Below are 20,188 nucleotides of genomic sequence, written 5' to 3' on the forward strand. Positions count from 1 at the left end.
GTCACCAACTTAAAAAAAGGATTTAACTCTCTATTTCTCAATGCAAAGTTACTTCAATTGGTTTGGAACAAAATATTTTTGAAAAAAAAATATGTAGTTTAGAAAGACAAAAAACAAATTGTAATGTTGGGTAGTCTATTATAATATACATTGCATATGGTGTTCAATTAAAATAGTCCCCTCTCCAAAAAAAAAACAAAAAAAACGGGTTTTTGTCACCATCTCGCTGCTTTCTTTGTAGTGATTGAGCATATATAGATGGATGTGAACAATGTATTGGATGATCTTAACTGCTCTTCTCATCTAGAGTGTTATTCTCACAACTTCTTGGCTGATATAACCTTCAACCTTCTTCAGGTGTATCTTGTTGAATTCATAAGAAACTATAGCATAATGAATAAAGTACTAGCTAAAATCTAGTTCTAAGTAGCACTCTTTTAGTAGTTAAAGATTCAATCCTCAGTACAGGCGATACTAAGAATATAATTTTGAATTACTTGAAACTTCTACCTAGTCATGGCTGATGAAACAAGAGCATGCTACTGTGATTTTCCTCATGCCGGGCAATACCAGATCACCTTGTTGCAGACACTGCCATTGTTTTATTTTGCTTAGTCACATAAGCAGACAGAGCCTCTAGAAACTGTAAAACAGGTGATCTAATTTGGCCAATCAAATTAACACTTTTCATTTAATGCATGGGTGTATACTAAAATTCAACATGTGTTGGAGAAATTACTTCTAAAGCGACAGCGAACATGGAAAGGAGTTCCCTTATGTGGTGTTTTCACCAAGGATTAAGAAAGCAGCCGAAATGGAACGCATTATGTCTGACAGACAGGAAAAGGCAAAAGTGAAAAACATAGGCCTATTGAACTTTCTGACTTCTGAACCAAGATGACACAAGGCCTTAAGTTTGAAGTTACTAACTCGCAGAAACAATAGCGGGATATTAAAAGATATTTTATTTCAGATAGATAAAATTATAAACTTGGTGCAGCTTGAGTTGGAAGTGTGCAACTTCCTGAGATGGCACCCTGCGACATAAGTTTTGTGAGTCGTGGGTTTTCTTTGTTAGTAAATAAAAAGAGCACAATAAAAACAAAAAAGAAAGAGAACGCTATGAGGTCATCATGTATAAATTAATATTCGCCACACGGATTTTACCCGGTGAAAAGGTTGATGACAAATTTATTTTCATTCTCTATTTCTTTCATGGTTCTCTTCTTTTAAATATCTTACGAGGTGTTTTAACTGCTTACATCTCAATTTAAATGATTTGAGAATGATACTAAGACGAGAACAGTTGTCTGACTAATCGAAATGATACAAATTATTAATCCCCATTTTTGAAATTTAGAAATATAGAATAATTACGATTTTCATTAATTGCACAACATCAACAAACTTTGATTTCTTCATGAATTTTATTATAAATTCCTCTAATTTTTTCTTTCTTTCTCCAGATTTCTTCAGGTGGGGAAGCATTCCTCTCTTATCTATATCTCTTATCTATATCTCTTATCTATATCTCTTATCTATATCTCTTATTTGGATCTCTTATTGACAAACCTCATTAACCATTTCAAAATGCCTTTACCCTTCTAATGATTTTGTTCAACCAATCTGAGCCTTTGATATCTTTCAGCCTTTCTGCATTATCTAGCATTATGTTTTTAACATAAGACTATCATTCAAACACTACTATGTTTGAATATATGGTTAAGTGTCAGTCTTAGTCATTTGGAACTGCTTTAAAGCTTCACCCTTCACTCATTTTTCGACCAAATTTCAAACAATCATTACAGTTTATAGATCATCTTCTCAGCTATATTGTGAAAAAATTTTCAATTTTCGTTCAGTAAAACAAAAGTTATGATGAATTTACTGGTGTTCAAAATCGTAAAAAAATGTAAGGTGAGCGATGTTTTTTATGACTAGTTTCCATAGTAACCATGTCACTTCAGCAACTAGTGTTGCTACTAATTAATTGCTTTCGCGAAAAGAGAAGTAACAAGTGAAACAGAGGATGAAAGCAGATGAGTGCCGTACATTGTTTTACATATGTGTATGTTATGTTTATGGTGGCAAAAAAATAAGACTGAAATTAAACAAAGAACAAGTGAATTTACTGGAAACCTGGATAATTCATGGATTACAATAGAAAAATGCGAGCATGAAAAATAATATGGTTAAGCTTAAACATGGAAAAGAAAAGGACCAGATATTCTAATAAAAAATATAATAAATTTATAACTTAAAATATTGCAGCATTAAGAATTTTTTTTTTAATTCAATTTAACATTATATGATCAATTCTTAATGTTTCAATATTTTAAGTTATAAATTTATATTTTTTACGAGAATATCTTGTCTTTTTCTTTTCCATGTTTAAGCTTAACCATATTACTTTTCATGCTTGCATTTTTCTATATTATACATTGTACAGGAAATTTTCTTATTAAGTAGCTTTAAATGCTTAACTTAGAAAAAAAATGATAGACGTTTTGTATGTATTTCTTTTCATTTCAGACCTAACAAAATGTTTGGTCAACAACTGTGTTTGGTGACCTTGTTGCTATCCATAGCTCTGGTTTTCTCATTGGACAATGGTCTTGCTCTGACGCCGCCCATGGGATGGTTATCTTGGGAGAGATTCCGTTGTAACACTGATTGTGTAAATGATCCAGACAATTGCATCAGGTAAACATATTTTTTTTGTGTGAAAAAGAAAAGTGGAATCTGTACAACTCATACCACCATTATATATCTTCATTTACTTCAGTTTGTCTCTATCCACTGCATAAGCAAACTACATCAAGGGTTTGATATGGTATAAACTATAACCAGCTGGCAAGTCTGGTCATAAAGTTTTCATTGTGTTGTTACAGGCAGCATTCCCATCGTCATTAATGACAGACATTCTTCATGACATAGATTGCTTCTGAAAATTGAACGCTTTACAAAATAGTGACCAAAGGCATTTTTTTTTTTATTATTAACTGTTAAGGAGCATTTTAACTTTGAATTTATTTTCGACCACAGGCCAAACAGCAAAGAGCATGTGACCTGTTTTGTCATCTATCCTGATTTAATTAGAATGAAAAGGAAGAAAGAGAGAGAGAGAGAGAGAGAGAGAGAGAGAGAGAGAGAGAGAAAAGTATACGTTTTAACGCACGTTTTGTTTTTTCAAATTCATAATTCAACATACAAGACTGATCTTTTGGACACCTCATTTTTTTTTATTTTGTTTGAGTGGATCAGAGGAGATTGCAAATTGCATTTGAACTTATGTATTCATGACCTGAAAATTTTATCTCTCTGTTGCAGATATTGACAGCGTAAAACTCTAAGCAAGCAATTCCTGTTATGGACATGTGTCAGAAGCAGAGATGCATCATTGAATTCCTGGCAAAAGTGCATTGAGAATGTTGGTGACTATGTAGAAAAATACATTCTGGAGAACAAAAACTCATTCATTTTAATGGTACCAGTTTCGTCTTTGTAACTCTTCAATTTTTTGAGTTAAAAAAAAAATGGAGGCTTTATTTTTGAAACAAATCATTAATTTGTGGATTATTATTTATAAATATGCAGGGCTCTATGGACAAATTTATCTTTAATTGACCTTTGACAACTAAATATTTTCGTTTAGTAGCCAAATAGAAAAGTTACTAGCCAAACTCACATGATTTTTAGAATATGACATCTTCATTCTGTGACGAACATGTACAGCATAAAGATTTTTCAGTATTTTTTATTTAATAAGTGTAATTCTAAATATACAACGAATTTTATATTGATACTTGAAGGTATAAACATTCGAATTTTCTCAGATGTTTTTAAACAGCCTTTCTTAAAAAAAGTATATTGTTGTGTTAAACCTTTTATTGTTTAAATAATTTGACTTTGCATGTTTTATTTAAAAAAAAAAAAAAGTTGAAAAGATATTTTTCATGCAGTAATGAGCTTTTGGAAGATTGCCAGTGAAAGAAATACAATCGCCAAAAGATAAGCGTTTCATTATTTCTAGTCGTCACTTTGAAAAATCACTCACAAATGCGACTGTTTCACTCGCACTGTAGAGCTCTGGTATGTCTACAAAAAAACAAATTAATACATACCTGATATAATGATGACACCTTCAAGCATAAAAACTTTTACTAGAAATGACTGAATTCAGCATTTATAAATGCTAGTATATCTATAAAAGTGAATGTGTGTGTCTGTGTGTGTGTGTGTACATTTCCCTACGCAATAACTTTGTCAATTTTAAGTCTACAGACTCGAAATTTGATATATAGGGTACTGAGATTTGGGAAAATCTTTGTGATCCATTTTTGGCCAGAAATTTGGCTGTTAAGGGGTCAAAGTTCAACGATTTGGCCTTTGAAAACTCTACCAAACTCTTCTGGCAATTTTGGGTCTAAACACTTGAAATTTTAGATATAGGTTCCCTAGACATGGATCTAACTTAATAACTTGATTTGAACCCAAAACAATAAATGTTAAGGGGTCATAATAGAGGTCAAAGTTAAAAAAAATTGACCGCTTTTTGTTATTTTTTATTTATTTTTATTTTTTTTCTCAACGTACACCTTCAAACACTCAGGCAACGCCAGGCTGAAATGTGTGTGTGTATATATAGATTATGTCCAAATAAAGATAATCTCCTCTTGCTTTTTCAGTGAAAAACTTTTCATGCAAATGGCTGACCATATGGCATCTGATGGCTACAAAGATGTTGGCTATGAATACATCAACATTGATGATTGTTGGATGTCAAAAGAACGGGATGAAAATGGGAAGTTGCAAGCAGATCCCAAAAGATTCCCGAACGGTATTAAGAAACTTGCCGAATATGTAAGACTTTTAACCTTAAGTTCATGGATTAAAATTTCCACAAAATACAAAGTGATTTCCATATTTCTCGAATATTTGCATCACTAAACATTTTCTTTAGCTGATTTCTTTCTCTCTCTTTTTTTTTTTTTAAATACTTATCTAATATATAAAGTAAAGTCATTTATTTCTATATCAAAGATAGTTTTCTTCCTATAAAATCAATATTTGATTAGTTCTTTTATGGATCATTCTAGCACATTAAGAAGAATACAATTTAATTGGCGCTTTTCCAGAATTTTCTTCCTATGAAAAAACAAAAATAAAGAAAAATTTGCACATGAAGAAAATATTGTACACCAAAAATCATATAAATTGATCAAGTAGTTTTAATTTTATAAAAAAACATCATTTTTAAGTGAATTTGAACTTTTCCAATGTTAAAATGTAATTTAAAAATATCTTTCTAATATTTCGCAAATTTGAATTGTTTGGAGTTCTCTAGTTTTTAACTGTTTTCAAGATGGGATTGTCACTCATCTTTTAGTTATAAATTTGATTTTCTTATTTAAAAATAAAACTACTTGATAAATTTAAGTGATTTTTTGATAAAACTATTTTCTTTCTTTCAAGAGTATATAAATCAGAGATTTTTTTTTTGTTTTGTTTTTCAGGAGGCAAAATTCTGAACATGCACTATTTAATTTGATTCAATTCCTTTTTGTAAAAATATTTCCAGGTTGTAATAATTTATTTGCCTACAGTTACTTCCCTTCGATTAAAAAAAATATTTTCAAAAAAGTCAAACAAATTAAAAACACTACTGGGCAATGCCGGGTAGGGACAGCTAATTGTTTTGTTAATAATAATCTGTTAGTCTAATGTATTGCTATGTAATAATTTTCAAAATGGTAAACATTGGAGTTTATTGCCAACAATATATTATGTATACTAGCAAAGGTATCCGTCCTTTGATTTTCGCTTGCATAAGTGGATGTTGTAAGAGCAACTATTGCTTAATGTGTTCAAATTTTTTAACTACCTCTTGAAGTGACTGAAATCCAACCATGAACGTTAAAGCAAGTAGATTATATCAAAGTTGACATTTATATTGTTACACATAAAAATTGACACAATTACAAAGAAACACAATGGTTAAAATTTGTTTAGTATCACAAATACATTTTTATCAAAGATGAAGGTTACTTTATGATATCACATAGTAAATTTGAACACATTGCTTAAATTTTATCTGATACATGCAATACTTCAAACTTACCACAATCAAGATCATATCATTTTTTCATCATATCCTTTTCTAGAACATTTTATTGAAGAGCTTCGTGGTAGATTACATTTCTGTTTGGAACCAGAATGTAGAGTTTTTCTGAACTTCTTGTCTGGCTGGTGGAGATGTAGAACATAACAGGTGTGAAGTATTCTGATGTCAGGTCTACGCCAATGGTTTTAAATGTTTGACCTTGAATTTTATTGATGTTCATTGCAAAACATACTTTCACAGGAAACTGAAGCGCGTCAGATGGAAGTAAAGGGAACTTTGGCAGTAGCATCATTCCGATTTTGAGATTTAAAATGTGAGGAGGCATTCCAGTCAGTTCCAAAGAGTTTAAAAACTCTACAGGGTAATGAACAGCTTCACCTTCATTAGTGACAGAATCAAATGACTTATTTCTTTGAGTCCCCTGGAAATTCAACCATTATCCAATTATTCAAGAAATTCACATTACTGTTTAGTGGTGAAACAATAGCCCTCTCAGCAAGACACTGATAATTTTTTGTTTTGCAAGTTCGGGTAAACTTTCTTTAGATTACCGACACGTTTACCAAGCTCGGTCAGAATCTTAATTCTGTCAGGTGGAGAAGTGATTGGAAACTGACCGATACCAATTTGGAGAAGCAATTGTGAGAAGTCGACTGTGGCTGTGTTTCCAGAGATATCAATTTCTTTACTATAATCTTAGAATGTCACCCATAGGCTTGTTTTCGATGATGTCTTGTAGTGTCCGGTCAATTGCTTTATAAGCAATCTTGTGTGTCATCGGGGCTTTGTCTACAATGATTGCTGATGTGTCCTGAATGACATTTGCCAAGGCTGAGGTACCAGTAATTTTGCAAACTGGCTGATCCATTCAATGAGTATCCAAGGGTACTTTAAAAATGCTGATGCGTTGCCCATTTTCAAGATGAACAGAAAGTTGTACAATTGGAGGGAAATTTTCATGAATGGAGTACTCCAATATCCTCCAGGCTACCTCTGAACTGCCAGCATACTTTACATTCTGGAACTGTTGGATCTCATCCACAATTTGTTTTTGTACTTGGCCTTGTTGGTTAGCTGCTTCATCAGTTATTTATAACTCAAACAATGCTTGGTCACATCCTTTGTTCACATATTTAAGGACGTATTTAATGCTTCAGATTGAGCTGCAAATTTCTACATTAATGTGAGCATTGAACTGCTGAAGAGGGACCCTGTTGTAGGGAACAATCCACTGGTTTGCGATTTTTTGATAAACATATCAACTATTTTTCTTCATCCTTATTGGCCTCCATCTTCTGGTTTCCTATGCCTGTACTTGAGGTAAGAGTCCTAGCTTTGCTTGGTACCCTGAAGAAATTCTTTGATACTTTTTAGAGCATTTATTGTCAATCATATATAGGCAACTTGGATTTACTGGTCCACAAGGCCCGTGGACCATATGTGCCATCACTTTTGCGTGAAGGTCAGTCTCCCTCTTTGTCAGGTATCTCAGCAGAAATCCATTTATTCTTGTTGAATTATGTCATCTGGGGCCTGTTAGGTGAGGATGTGTGCATACGGTAGTATTCTCTTTTGTTATTCAATGCTGTACAGGGAAGCTCTCAACCTGCCAAATCCTCATTTTTTAATAAATTTCATTAGCTTTTTTAGCTTCTGTCTAAAGACCTAAACAACAATCCTAAGGCTCCTGTCCTTGAAGAAATCTTCTGTAATTTCCATCCACTTTGGATTTGTGGTGAAAGTGGTGAAGAGGTCGGCTCAGCCCATTCACTGAATATAATCTATAGCATCACTTTAGCGCTCAAACATTGTTCTTGATGCCCATCCTCCCTTAGAATTGAATCCCTCAAGTTTCCATAATTGTCAGCTCCCAAGGTCTGTTGCTCCTCAGAAACTGTAAACATTCTGTTTCAATCTTGCAGTGCACATCCACCAGCTATTGTTGAAACAACGTTTGATACCGGAGAAAATAGTTTCCAGTCTGAGTCATCAAATGGTAGGAAGAAAACAGCTGTTGGGTAACTTTTTGCTCAATGGATGCCTTTATGTAGATGTCATGAGATGGAGAACCATAGTGGTACATTAACGAGTCGGTCTTTCCTTATAACAACTTTGTGTTCTTCCAGGTTTTTTCAATCCTTGCCTATGTTGTTTCCAGTTGACAAATTAGATTGTTGTTCTCGTAAAAATTCAGTCAGCCTTCATCTTGATTGAGTCTTCTGTCATGTTCCTGACTATGTAGTTCCTCTACTAGACTATCCAAGTAGATTTGAATAAATTTTACTGCTCCATCTTCAGGTGGCAAAAGACTTCGTTTTGTGGAAAACCTGGCCTCCAATTCTAAAAGGATTCCACCCATGTACCGTTGCATTTTTGTGAACAAATGAAGTCATTGTAAAACAATTGTAACTGTAGATTTTGCAGGAACTCTTTAGAGATTGAACCTTTTCATGAGAACAAATCTTACAGCAACTGAAGAAATGGTGGATAACCTTGTCAGAAGAAGAACAACCAGGGTTTTTTTCCTTTAAATTTCACAGCTGAGCAATGCTGGCATACTCGTACTTTGTCCATTTTTCCTATGTCAGCTGTAGCGCGAGTCATTTTTTTGTAGAGTAATCCTTTTCTTTTGCAATTTTCTATTTCGTGTTGTCTCAAAGCAGCCATTTCTTGTCCAGCTGCCTCCTTTTCGGTCATTTGCTGGGGCAAAGTCATACTCTATTTCCTTGCTGCCTCTCACTCACACTCCTGGGATCGGTGAAAGATGCGTTCGGTTTCTGATTCATTCTCTCAACTCACCTTGTTTATGTCTTCTTTTTGTTTCCTCATCTGTTTCATTTAATCTTCGTCTTGCTTCTCTCAACTGACCTCATATAACTCTTCTTGTTGTTTCCTCATTTATTTCATTTGTTTGTTGTATTGCTTCCCTTTCCTGACCATCTCTTTACCTTACTTGAATTTAACCGCTTTGCAGCATGTCTAGTTCTGTCGGTTTTACATTGGGTTGATCTTTTCAAATTTGTTAATCTTGTTTTCCTTTCTCTTTGATGTATTCTGTTAACCAAGACCGCCAACCCCCAATATTTCCTCCTGTATCAGAAAACACGCTATGTGATATACGTATATCTGTACGTGATGTTGCGAAGCTAATCAAAAACCTTGATTTGAGTAAAGCAACTGGCCCTGACGGTATTCCAATTATAGTACTCAAAAAACTTCAACCTGAACTAGCGCCCATACTTACAAAACTGTTTAAACGTTGTCTTAAGGAGAATAGTTTCCCATCTCCCTGGAAAAGCTCATCAGTATGCCCTGTATTTAAGAATTCAGGTGATCGCTCATCCCCCTCTCAGTACAGGCCAATAAGTCTCCTGTGCGTCATGAGTAAGTTGCTAGAATCTGTGTTAAATACAGAAGTAATCAACCATCTCAACAAAAATAACCTTCTTAGTGACACTCAATATGGTTTCCGTTCTGCTAGATCTACAGCAGATGTCCTTACAGTTATATCGCATAGGATTAGCAAATCTCTCGACGGTGGCAATCTTTCTAGGGCAATTGCTCTTGACATATCTAAAGCCTTTGATAGGGTATGGCATAAAGGTTTACTTCATAAGATCGCTAGCTATGGTATAGCTGGAAAAGTCTTCTCAATTATTAAATCATTTCTTTCTGATAGGTTCATAAGAGTAGTAGTTGAGGGGCAAAAATCAGAAGCTCACAGTATTAATGCCGGTGTCCCTCAGGGATCCATCCTGGGCCCAACTCTTTTCCTGATCTACATTAATGATCTTCCAAATCATATCCTTACATCATTTGTAGACATTTATGCTGACGACACTACCATTTATGGTACCACATCTAAGACAGTAAACGACCAAGTTCTCTCCAATTCTCTCTCCTCTGATCTTGAGCACGTAGTACAATGGGGAAAGGAGTGGCTGGTTACTTTTAATGCATCTAAAACCAAGCTTCTCTCTTTACATCATCAACATTCTAATCCATATTTGTCATCAATTGAAATGAATGGCTCTCGTCTTCAGGAGGCCTCAAGTTTTGACAAGCTTCTGGGCTTGACCATTACTCCTGATCTTAAATGGAACACGTATATCAAATCTGTTGCCAAGGCCGCTGGAAAAATGGTGGGATCTTTCTATCGATCCGGTAGATATCTCACTGCTGATGCTATTCTCTATCTATATAAGAGCCAGGTACGTCCAAGGATGGAATACTGTTGCCACATCTTGGCAGGAGCTGCTAGAAAGGACTTGGCCTGCCTTGATAGAGTTCAAAATAGACGTCGTAGCCTCGTAGGAGATGTCCTTTTCTCCTCCTTGCAACCTCTATCTCACAGAAGAGATGTTGCGAGTTTGTCTCTGATGTATCGTTATTTTCATGGAAGTGTTCAACTGAGCTTCAAATCTATGGTCCCCCTCGCCAAACTTTCACAAGAAACACTCGTCTAGCTGTAAACACTATCAATAATTCCCCCCACTCTTTATCTGTGCCTAAACCTAAACGTAGATTCCATGAACAAAGCTTCTTTCTTAGAACTGCACGCCTGTGGAATTGTCTTCCGTTTTCCTGCTTTCCGGCTGACTACAATATGGTTGTCTTCAAGTCTAAAGTAAATAAGTTCTTGATGAGCCGTTCCATATAAGTTATCAAATTTACCAAATTTTCATTACTAATGATTACTATATTGTCCAATTTCTACTGTACACTCTTTAACCCTTATCCTTGAGTGGCCTCTGGGCCTTGATAATGTGGTGATGCCTATGTAAAAAAAAGAAAAAAAAAAGCTCCAGACGTTTTTCTCTTTGTGAAGTGTTTTTATTGGAGCAAATTGCAGCAACTCTTAATTTATTAGCTTCTAATCTTGCCACTCTTTTTCTTCTTCAGTTTTGCTTCTATTTAAGTTGGGAGGCATCTTTAGTGCGTATCTGAAAGGGAAAAGTATTATCTTAAATTTTTAAAAAGAGGATCCGTAATGATCCATTATTTCGGAAGGTCAAAATTAAGAGAAAGTGCAACAAATTTTGGCCTATGTTAGGAACTACTATCATGCCAAATTTCATCAAAATTGGTTGAGGGGATGGGGGTGAAGGAGGGTAATCTGATTTAAATTCACAAAGAACATAGTGGTGGCCCCTGGGACTATGGCGAACCCCAATTTGGTGTGTATCATCCCTAATGGGGTGGTTTATGAAGAACCGCACCAAATATAACCTTAACCGTTGACCTTGAAAATGGTGTGCACCATCCCTAGGTTGGAGACTATCATGGGTGAACATTATCAATAGTGTGGGAAATTATTTTAATAGTCAAAAACTATTTGTTTTTATTATATATATTCGTGTAAAAACAATTTAATATTAAATATATACTAGTATTTGGCATTATAGGGCCTTTAATTCTAGTATATTAAATTTAATAGCAGGTACATATTAAAATAATTATCATTATTTCTTACTATGAGTTCTCGTAGAAATCATCATTACCAGTGATCACTTACTGGCAAAAAACAGTAGTGTTCCCCAAATGACAACAGGAATTTGAGGACTGTTTCTTTTGATCACATTTGTATATCACTTTATGTTGTTGCGACCCTTATTTATTATTTACTTCTTGTTGACAATGGTTGTTGGATTTTTCACAAATTTAAGTGACAATAAGCCTCCTCATGATTCCAGTTTCCATGCCTTTCTAGTGGAAGTGAGAATTGTGTTCACTTTCCCTTAGTCTTTTCAGTTTCCCTAACCCTTCACGACCATTTTCTGTAACTCCAACCAACTGATGTTGGTGCCACCACTGCATTTTTTTTTTATGAGGCAGAGAGATTGGGGGCAGATTTTGGATTTTTTTTTTACTTATCTATTCTGGCAGTTTTAGTTCCTTTAGTTTTGTATAATGTTCTTTGTATATTTCCTTTAGTTTTGTATAATGTTCTTTGTATATTTCCTTTAGTTTTGTATAATGTTCTTTGTATATTTCCTTTAGTTTTGTATAATGTTCTTTGTATATTTCCTTTAGTTTTGTATAATGTTCTTTGTATATTTCCTGCTGTGTTTATAAACAGTGTTTATTCTGTTTCATTTTAGTCATGTCATCTGCCTATGTGGGTTAGCTTTCGCACTCAAATGTTTCTTCATATTTTAAATGTTTTCATTAGTGTCATACTTAATATTGTCTCAATCTTCTTGTTGATTCCTTTTCTTTTAGTCTTTCTCAACTGTTCCTAGTGTTCCTACAATTGGTATTATGATAGTTTTCTTCATATTCCATATTCCTTTCAACTTTCTAGCAAGATCCATGAATTTGCTTAGTTTTTCTGTCTCTTTCAAACTGCCTCTTGCTGGGACAGTGAAATCTACTATTTGGTATGGTTTTTATCTATTGAATATTGCCATGCCTGATTTTCTTGTTCAAATGAGTTTGTCTATATGTATTTTCTGAAAATTTCGTATCTTTTCATTTTTCAATACTACGTTTGGTTTGCACCTGTGTCAGTTATCTGCATGTTCAAAGCGCAGTTGTTTGCACAACTCCTAGTGAGTTATTTTCCTTACAAAATCATTATTTTTTATGTCCTTTTTGGACTAGTTTGCTGCATTTACTTATGTGCTTCATTGTTTTGCATCTTTGTCCATAGTCTGAATTTACTGTTTTCCTGGATCTTGTCTATTTTATTATCTGTTTTTGTTATGTCTCTTTGTGCACATGCCCTTTTAATTAATTTCTCAATTAAAAAAAAAAAAAAATTGCACATAATCTCTACACTATTAATACAATATCTCTATGCAGATCAAGTTCTGTTAAATATTTCATCAGATAGTACCCAAAACTTCCCTCTTAATTCTTTTTTGTACCATTTATTACTAAATTTATCCAATCCTATCTTAAAATGTTTGTCACTATTGCTGTTTCGAATCAGATATGGTAAACTTCTTTCTAATATTCTATTACTCACTTAATAATTTGATTGGTTAATAAATCTAGTTTTGTGAAATCTAACTTGATAATAACTTTCCAGATCAAGAAGAAATATTAAAAGCTAGTGTACACACTCAGTTAAAAATGATGAAAAAAAATGTTATGCTTCACCAATGTTTGAAATCACTATTTATATAGATATGTTTCTTTTTCTCTCTTTCATGTATGTGTGTTTGTATATGAATAACTAACACTTTGCATGAAACACTAAGGGAGATAATTCAGTATATATTCAGGCGAATGCCTTCATACTCTTACTAGAAGGTGTGGGTTTGGTAAAAGTGTTTCTGTAGAACAAACTGGATTAGAACTCAGCATACCCAAGTTTCCAGTCTGTAATAGTATTCATATAAAATCATATATAACTCATCAATCCTGATGACCAAAAAAAAAAAAAAACAGCCACCATTGACCTTTTATAATCAAGTGGAGGATTTTTTTCCGAATTAATTTCAAGTTGTAGGGTAAGTCTGAGGTAGTTGTCTAACCACTTGAAATGGTTTCATCCAGGGCCTATGAAAGGTATGTGTTTTACTTTTGCGTTATGTACTAGAACATATATTTATAAATGAATGCACATTGATTTTTATTATAGCATGAAAGATACTGACCAAAGGAAATCAAGCAGAAGATTTTTAATTTAAAATTTTTATTCATTTCAATAAAAATAAATCTATAATCTCAATTTCAATACTATTTTCTGTTCTTATTCCTCAGATTCACAGCAAAGGCTTAAAAATTGGCATCTATGAAGATTTTGGTACGAAAACCTGTGGTGGTTATCCTGGCAGTGAATTCTATTTGAGCACTGATGCTCAAACGTTTGCTGATTGGAAAATTGATTTCTTGAAATTAGATGGTTGCTATTCTAACCCTGATGACATGGCTGTTGGTAAGATGGAATGATAGTCTTTCTTTATCTTTTAAATTTGGTTATAACTTGCATGACTGTCATGTCATGAATAGTTATTAGCATTCTTTTAGCATTCTTGTCATGTTAGTTTATAAAATAAATTGTAAAATAATTATGTATAATTTTGTTTTGTAAATGATTGAGGTTGACCTTTGTTATGCCAAAAACAGACATGTTTTATATGCCGATGATTTATAGATTTTTTTTTTAATAAATAGTTGTTAAATGAGACTATATTTATTGTTTCTGTGATGCATGTATTCCATGTAAATGCACATAATCCTTGCACAATTAGCATAAACTCTCCTTGACAATCAACACTCTGAGGCATAGTATGTTTTAGATGTGGGTTCATTAATCATCAACCAAGGTAAACCGGAAAGGATAAAAAAAAATTTGCTTCAGAAACACGTACCTACAAAATGAAGGTGGAGACTTACTAAAACCTTAAAGAGAGTTGTAGACTTCATAAGCTTACAGACTAGAAAGCATTTCGGTCTAAAAATACCCATACAAATTATGCTAAGAAACAGCTGAATTTCAAGAGATTAAATGGAGGTTCTACATATGGTGAGAAGGTAACAAAGTTCATTTCTATAAAGGAAATAATACTAAAAAATAATGTTTTGTATTATATAATTCTATGATTAGAAAAAAGGCAATTTTTATAGGTGATGCCCAAAGAATTTTGAAATATTTAAAGAGAACAAAAACTTTTTTTTTCTTACATGGGGGTCACCACTTATCAAGGCCTGGAAGCCACTCGGGGATAAGGGTTATTTTGTGTACAATAATCAATGGGATAATATCGTAGTAATAGTTGGTATTGGAGATTTGATAAAGTGTCTTACTTAAGGGGGCGATTAATCAGGAATTTGTTTATGTTGGACTTGAAGATATCCAAGTTGTAGCCAGGTGGGAAACAGGCAAACGGAAGAGAATTCCACAGGCATGCACTTCTCAGAAAGAAGCTATGTTAATGGAATCGATGTTTTGATTTAGGCACAGATAAAGAGTGGGGGAAATTACTGACAGTGGTTTTAGCTAGATGGGTGTTTATCATGAAGGATTGGCGCGGGGGGACCAGAGATTGGAGCTCGGATGAGCACTTGCCATGGAAATAATGATAAAACAAAGACAGGCTCGCAACGTCTCTTCTGTGGGAGAGAGGTTGCAGGGAAGAGAAGAGAGCATCCCCCACTAAACCACGAAGTCTATTTTGTACTTTGTCAAGGCAGGATAGGCTGTTTTTAGAAGCTCCAGCCCAGATGTGGCAGCAGTACTCCATCTTTGGACGTACTTGGCTTTTATAGAGATAGAGAATTGCATCAGTAGTGAGATATCTTCTGGAGCGGTAGAAGGATCCCACCATTTTCCCAGCGGCCCGGGCAACAGACCTGATATATGTGTTCCATTTCAGATCAGGAGTAAAGGTCAAACCCAGGAGCTTGTCAAAACATGAAGCCTCCCCGAGATGAGAGCTATCTATTTCAATTGATGCTAGATGAGGAACAGAGCGTTGATGATGTAAAGTTAGGAGCTTGGTTTTAAATGTATTAAAAGTAACCAGCCATCTCTTCCCCTACTGAACCACACGCTCAAGATCAGAGGAGAGGGAATCAGAGAGAGCTTTGTCATTTACGGCCTTTGGTGTGTTGCCATAGATCGTCGTGTCATCAGCATAGATGTCAATGACTGATTTAAGTATCTGTTTTGGGAGATCATTGCTGTAGATCAGGAAGAGAGTTGGGCCCAGGATGGACCCCTGGGGGACTCCAGCATTAATACTGTGGGCCTCTGATTTCTGCCCATCAACCACTACTCTTATGAATCTATCAGAGAGAAATGATTTAATGATTGATAAAACATTTCCAGTTATACTGTAGCTGGAAATCTTGTGAAGTAGGCCCTTATGCCAAACCTTATCAAAGGCCTTTGATATGTCAAGAGCAATTGCCCTAGAAAGGAAACCTTTGTTGAGAGATTCACTAATCCTATGTGATATAACTGTTAGCACATCAGCTGTAGATCTAGCAGAACGAAAACCATATTGCATGTCACTAAGAAGGTTATTTCTGCTGAGGTGGTTGACTACTACTTTATTTAATATGGATTCCAACAACTTACTCATAACACACAAGAGACTTATTGGTCTGTACTGAAAGGGAAATGACTTATCACCTGAATTCTTAAATACAGGGCATACTGACAAGGTTTTCCAGGGTGTTGGAAAGCACTTCTCCTTAAGGCAACACTTAAACAGTTTTGTAAGCATGGAGGCAAGTTCTGGTTGAAGCTTTTTCAACACTATAATTGGAATGCCGTCTAGGCCAATTGCTTTACTGGAATCAAGGTTCTTGATTAGTTTCGCAACCTCGTGCACAGATATTTGTATGTTGGATAGTGTGTTGTCTGTTGTAGGAGGAAATATGGGGAGTTGATGACCTTCGTTGCAGAGGGTAGAGTTAGCTGCAAAGTTCTTGGCAAATAGTCTGATGCTGACGAGATGACCTCAGGTTCATTGATGATAGTTGGGATAGAACGCACGCATCTGTTCAGGATCCTGTTTGCTATTTGCCAAAACTGGTGGGAACCAAGCCGCTGTTCAGCTACTTTGGATTTGACGGACTGAGCATATAGTTCTCTTGCATTTTTTTTTACTCTTTTATGGTGGTTGCTGGCAGTCCTGAAAGCAGCTTTAGTCTCAGTACATCTATTACGTTGATAGCTATGGAAAAAGTGATTTCTGTGCGCAATGGCAGCAGCACATTCTGGGGAGAACCATGGCTGGCTGTTAGATTTTGTTGGAATTTTTTGGATGGTATGAATCGGTCTATGCCTTCAATTAACCATTCAGTCAGGTCTGATACTATAGAGGACACATCCTTTTTAAACATGGAATGCAGAGGTAGATCAGATATGAATGTACAGAAGCTATCCCTGTCAACCATAGAGTATCGATATACAGTACGGTGGAGAGGTACATCTGAAGACTTATTGTATTTCATTTTTATCTTAACTGATAGAACTGTGTGGTCGGAGGATCCCAGGGGAGATAGAACGGAACATGAACATAGCTCAGGGGAAGTTTTGAGAAAAAGGTCTAGAAGGCTTGCATACTGACCAGTAGTATCGGGCACACGGGTGGGTTCGTGAACAATCTGAGTGAGGTCATAAGTAATGGCAAAATCATGACAAAACCTCCCCTTATCATCTGTCTCATTTGATTGAGTCAGCCATTCCACATTATGGACATTGAAGTCACCGCAAATGTGAATTTTAGCCGAAGGATGAGCAGACAGGATGAGGTCAATTTTCTCAGATATACTCTTAAGGACAGTAACCCCGCTGTTGTGGGGGCGATGGAAGGCAAATATGAATGCGGTGGTGTAAGCAAGTGCAACCCGGAAGCACATATAAGGTAAATTAAGGTCTTCTATGGATATATCTCTACCACACGGGAAGCCATCTTTAATGTAAGCGCATATTCCATGTCAATGGCGATCTTGGGGGTCAGATTTAGATGTTAAGTTAGAGTATCCTTTTATTATAAACTCATCTAGAGAAGTGGTCAACCCTATGCCAGTTTCGCTTAGAAAGAGTAAGTCCGGTTTCGTCTCCTGTAATTGTGTTTCAACCTCTGGAAGGTTGGAACGTAGAACCCTGATGTTGGAGAAGGAGACCTGGTGGTAGGGGTAACGTTGGAGGATGGGGTTCTAGGTTTATTTGTGTTTTTTGAGATATTTCATGTTGAGTTTTTGGGGTTTGTGGAACAGCTTGACAGACTTGGTTAGAGAAGGACAGAGAGGGAAAGTAAGAGAGAGAAAGAGGAATTTTTTTTTTTTTAGTAGCACATAAGGTAAAGCCATAACAATTACTCACTAGTATGGCATCGAAAGGCCCCACCAGAAACTACTGCATGGTCCAGAATCCATGCACCATATGGCAATACAGCAGCCCCAGTACTTTACACCTGCTGATAGGACAGCCTCCTTAGTAGTTAACCAAGGTTCGGGTCCCTGACTATCAGGCAGGTAATGTTAGCCCAGATGAAATGTTTACCTCCAGCACCCTTACTAGTGATGTGGCCACAAGGATAGACATAGAAACAGAAAAATTTCTGACATCTCAGGCTACTGTTCATGAAGTATTACCAACCTGGAAAGCAGCTTTTTCTTCACCCTTTGTCAGAAAATCACTCATTGGAAATGAGGACTGAGGGACAAAAAAGGAGAAACGAGAATTACTGGAGCTGCTGATAATACAACCGCAATGTATTATCTACTCTCCATTTAAAAAAAAAAAAAAAAAAATGCAAGGACTTATTAATATCTACATAATATAAGTCCGTTACTCCGTTCCCAGTCAAGGAGAATATTTGAAAATAGTCTTGCCTCCCATAATTATGCGTGGATATTTCTTTTTTGTCTTTATCTAACTTCGATAGAGAATGATTTGAGCATTCAACCTTTACCTTATAATGGAAGTTTCAATTTGTGAGGTCGGGTTTTATTTTCATTTATTTTTTTTTTGTATTAATTTAGTTTGGAAGAACCCGTTTAAAAACTGGTTAAGAGTAGAACAATTTGGCTTAGGTACTAAGTTTACACTGGTTAAGAAATAATGCATACTGTTGAGAAAAAGCATTTCAGTGTTTAGTTAATAGTGCAGATATAATTTGGAGAAAAAACAACAGAAAAAAGAGCAAAAGAAACATAAGTGCAGTTGAAATGCTCAGAAATTTAGTCAAACCTGGAAAAAAAAAAAATGAATAGAAAATAATGTTTGCAACACACAAATTTTTGCGATATTAAGACAGGTGGATTTCAAAATTATAGATAGAAAATGGTATAACTTAGCTTTTGGAAGAGTTTGACCTTGCGGTCTCAAGTTCATATCGAGGAAGAGGGAAGAACTAGTGGTCCTAACTGGTTTATGCCGGGTACTTAAAGGGAAGTGTTGAGGTGGGGGGTGGCATCTTGCGTTCTGTATTTTTATTTATTTATTTTTTTTAAATTCAACAATGCTTTTGTTTTATTTTGTTTTTGTTGGCTTTAACTACCCTGATAGAGAATGTTTGAGCATTTTAGCTTATATAAGTCCGTTACTCCGTTTGCAGTTTAGGAGAATATTTGAAAATAGTCTTCCCTTCCATAATTATGCGTGGATATTTTTTTTTTGGCTTTATCTAACCTCGATAGAGAATGATTATAGCATTCAAGCTTTACCTTAAAAGATACCGTAATGGAAGTTTCAATTTGTGGGGTCGGGTTTTAAACTAGATCGGCAAGGAACACCAAGCGTTAACAGGTCTGATAGAAACCCTAAAACCCAGACCCACAAAGGAAGATAAAAGCTTGGAAATCTATTTAATGCGAGACAGAACAGATGCATTCTATTGAATCCATACCTTCATACTCTCTACACCTTTCAAATTATGGCCTCAACAGTTTAAATTGATATTCAGAATTGTAGAATATAAATTGCTGTTCAATAATATGTGGCATCATTTTGGTAATTGTCTCATCAGAAGGATGTTTGATCCTGAATGGACTTCACACTCACTGCACCTTAACCCCCAAAATTATTATCAGTCGGTTTATCTCAAAGATAGTATCTATCAAAATAATTTCCAGAACTGAAGAGGTCTATCACAGCCTAAATCAGGGCAGTATCAAAAGAGGAGTATATCAGTTATTGACAATTTTGCAAAGCAAATCATGGAATGACAATAAAAAAGACTGTTTGACATTCAGAACTAAAACTTAATGGACAAGTCAGGCATAAACTGGAACTTATATCAAATATGCTTGGATTGTAGAAACTATTGTGAATTTTATTAACAATTTCAGAAGTAGTATTTTTAGGGAAAAGGAGTCGTGCTGTACTTTTTTAAATAGCTTAACTTTTGGGGTGAATACGAAAAATACAATCAACTCTTAGAATATTATTTGGACACAGTGTAGCAGTCACATGATTGAAATCCATTTCTTTGTGAATGCATTGTGATATAAGGTCACGGAGGATTTGTATACTTCTGCACATATGCACGTTTCAACCTTTTCCTAATTTCTGCCCAACTTGGTTTGTGCTCAAATATGATTCAGTTCTAGTTGAGACCTCAATGTAGACAGAAATACATTTTCTTTTGCCTTTTG

At 35.0% G+C, this 20,188-nt stretch overlaps 1 protein-coding gene across 4 annotated transcripts in view; it reads left to right on the top strand.

Annotated features, from left to right (window-relative positions):
• LOC145256343 (alpha-N-acetylgalactosaminidase-like) overlaps positions 1 to 20,188 on the top strand; it is a 77,070-nt gene that overhangs the window by 33,263 nt on the left and 23,619 nt on the right. For 3 of the 4 annotated variants that reach the window (XM_080115133.1, XM_080115143.1, XM_080115154.1), the window contains exons 2-4: positions 2,533 to 2,703; positions 4,689 to 4,863; positions 13,835 to 14,009. In XM_080115133.1, coding sequence (XP_079971259.1) covers positions 2,543 to 2,703; positions 4,689 to 4,863; positions 13,835 to 14,009 — 511 coding nt within the window. In that variant the 5' untranslated portion in view covers positions 2,533 to 2,542. Of the gene's footprint in view, positions 1 to 2,532; positions 2,704 to 3,330; positions 3,488 to 4,688; positions 4,864 to 13,834; positions 14,010 to 20,188 lie in introns of those variants that run through there. The other variant, XM_080115164.1, reaches the window with a different exon arrangement.

The sequence above is a fragment of the Euprymna scolopes genome, chromosome 3, assembly GCF_053919585.1.
Source record: "Euprymna scolopes isolate OS-2025 chromosome 3, ASM5391958v1, whole genome shotgun sequence".
NCBI lineage: Eukaryota > Metazoa > Mollusca > Cephalopoda > Sepiida > Sepiolidae > Euprymna > Euprymna scolopes.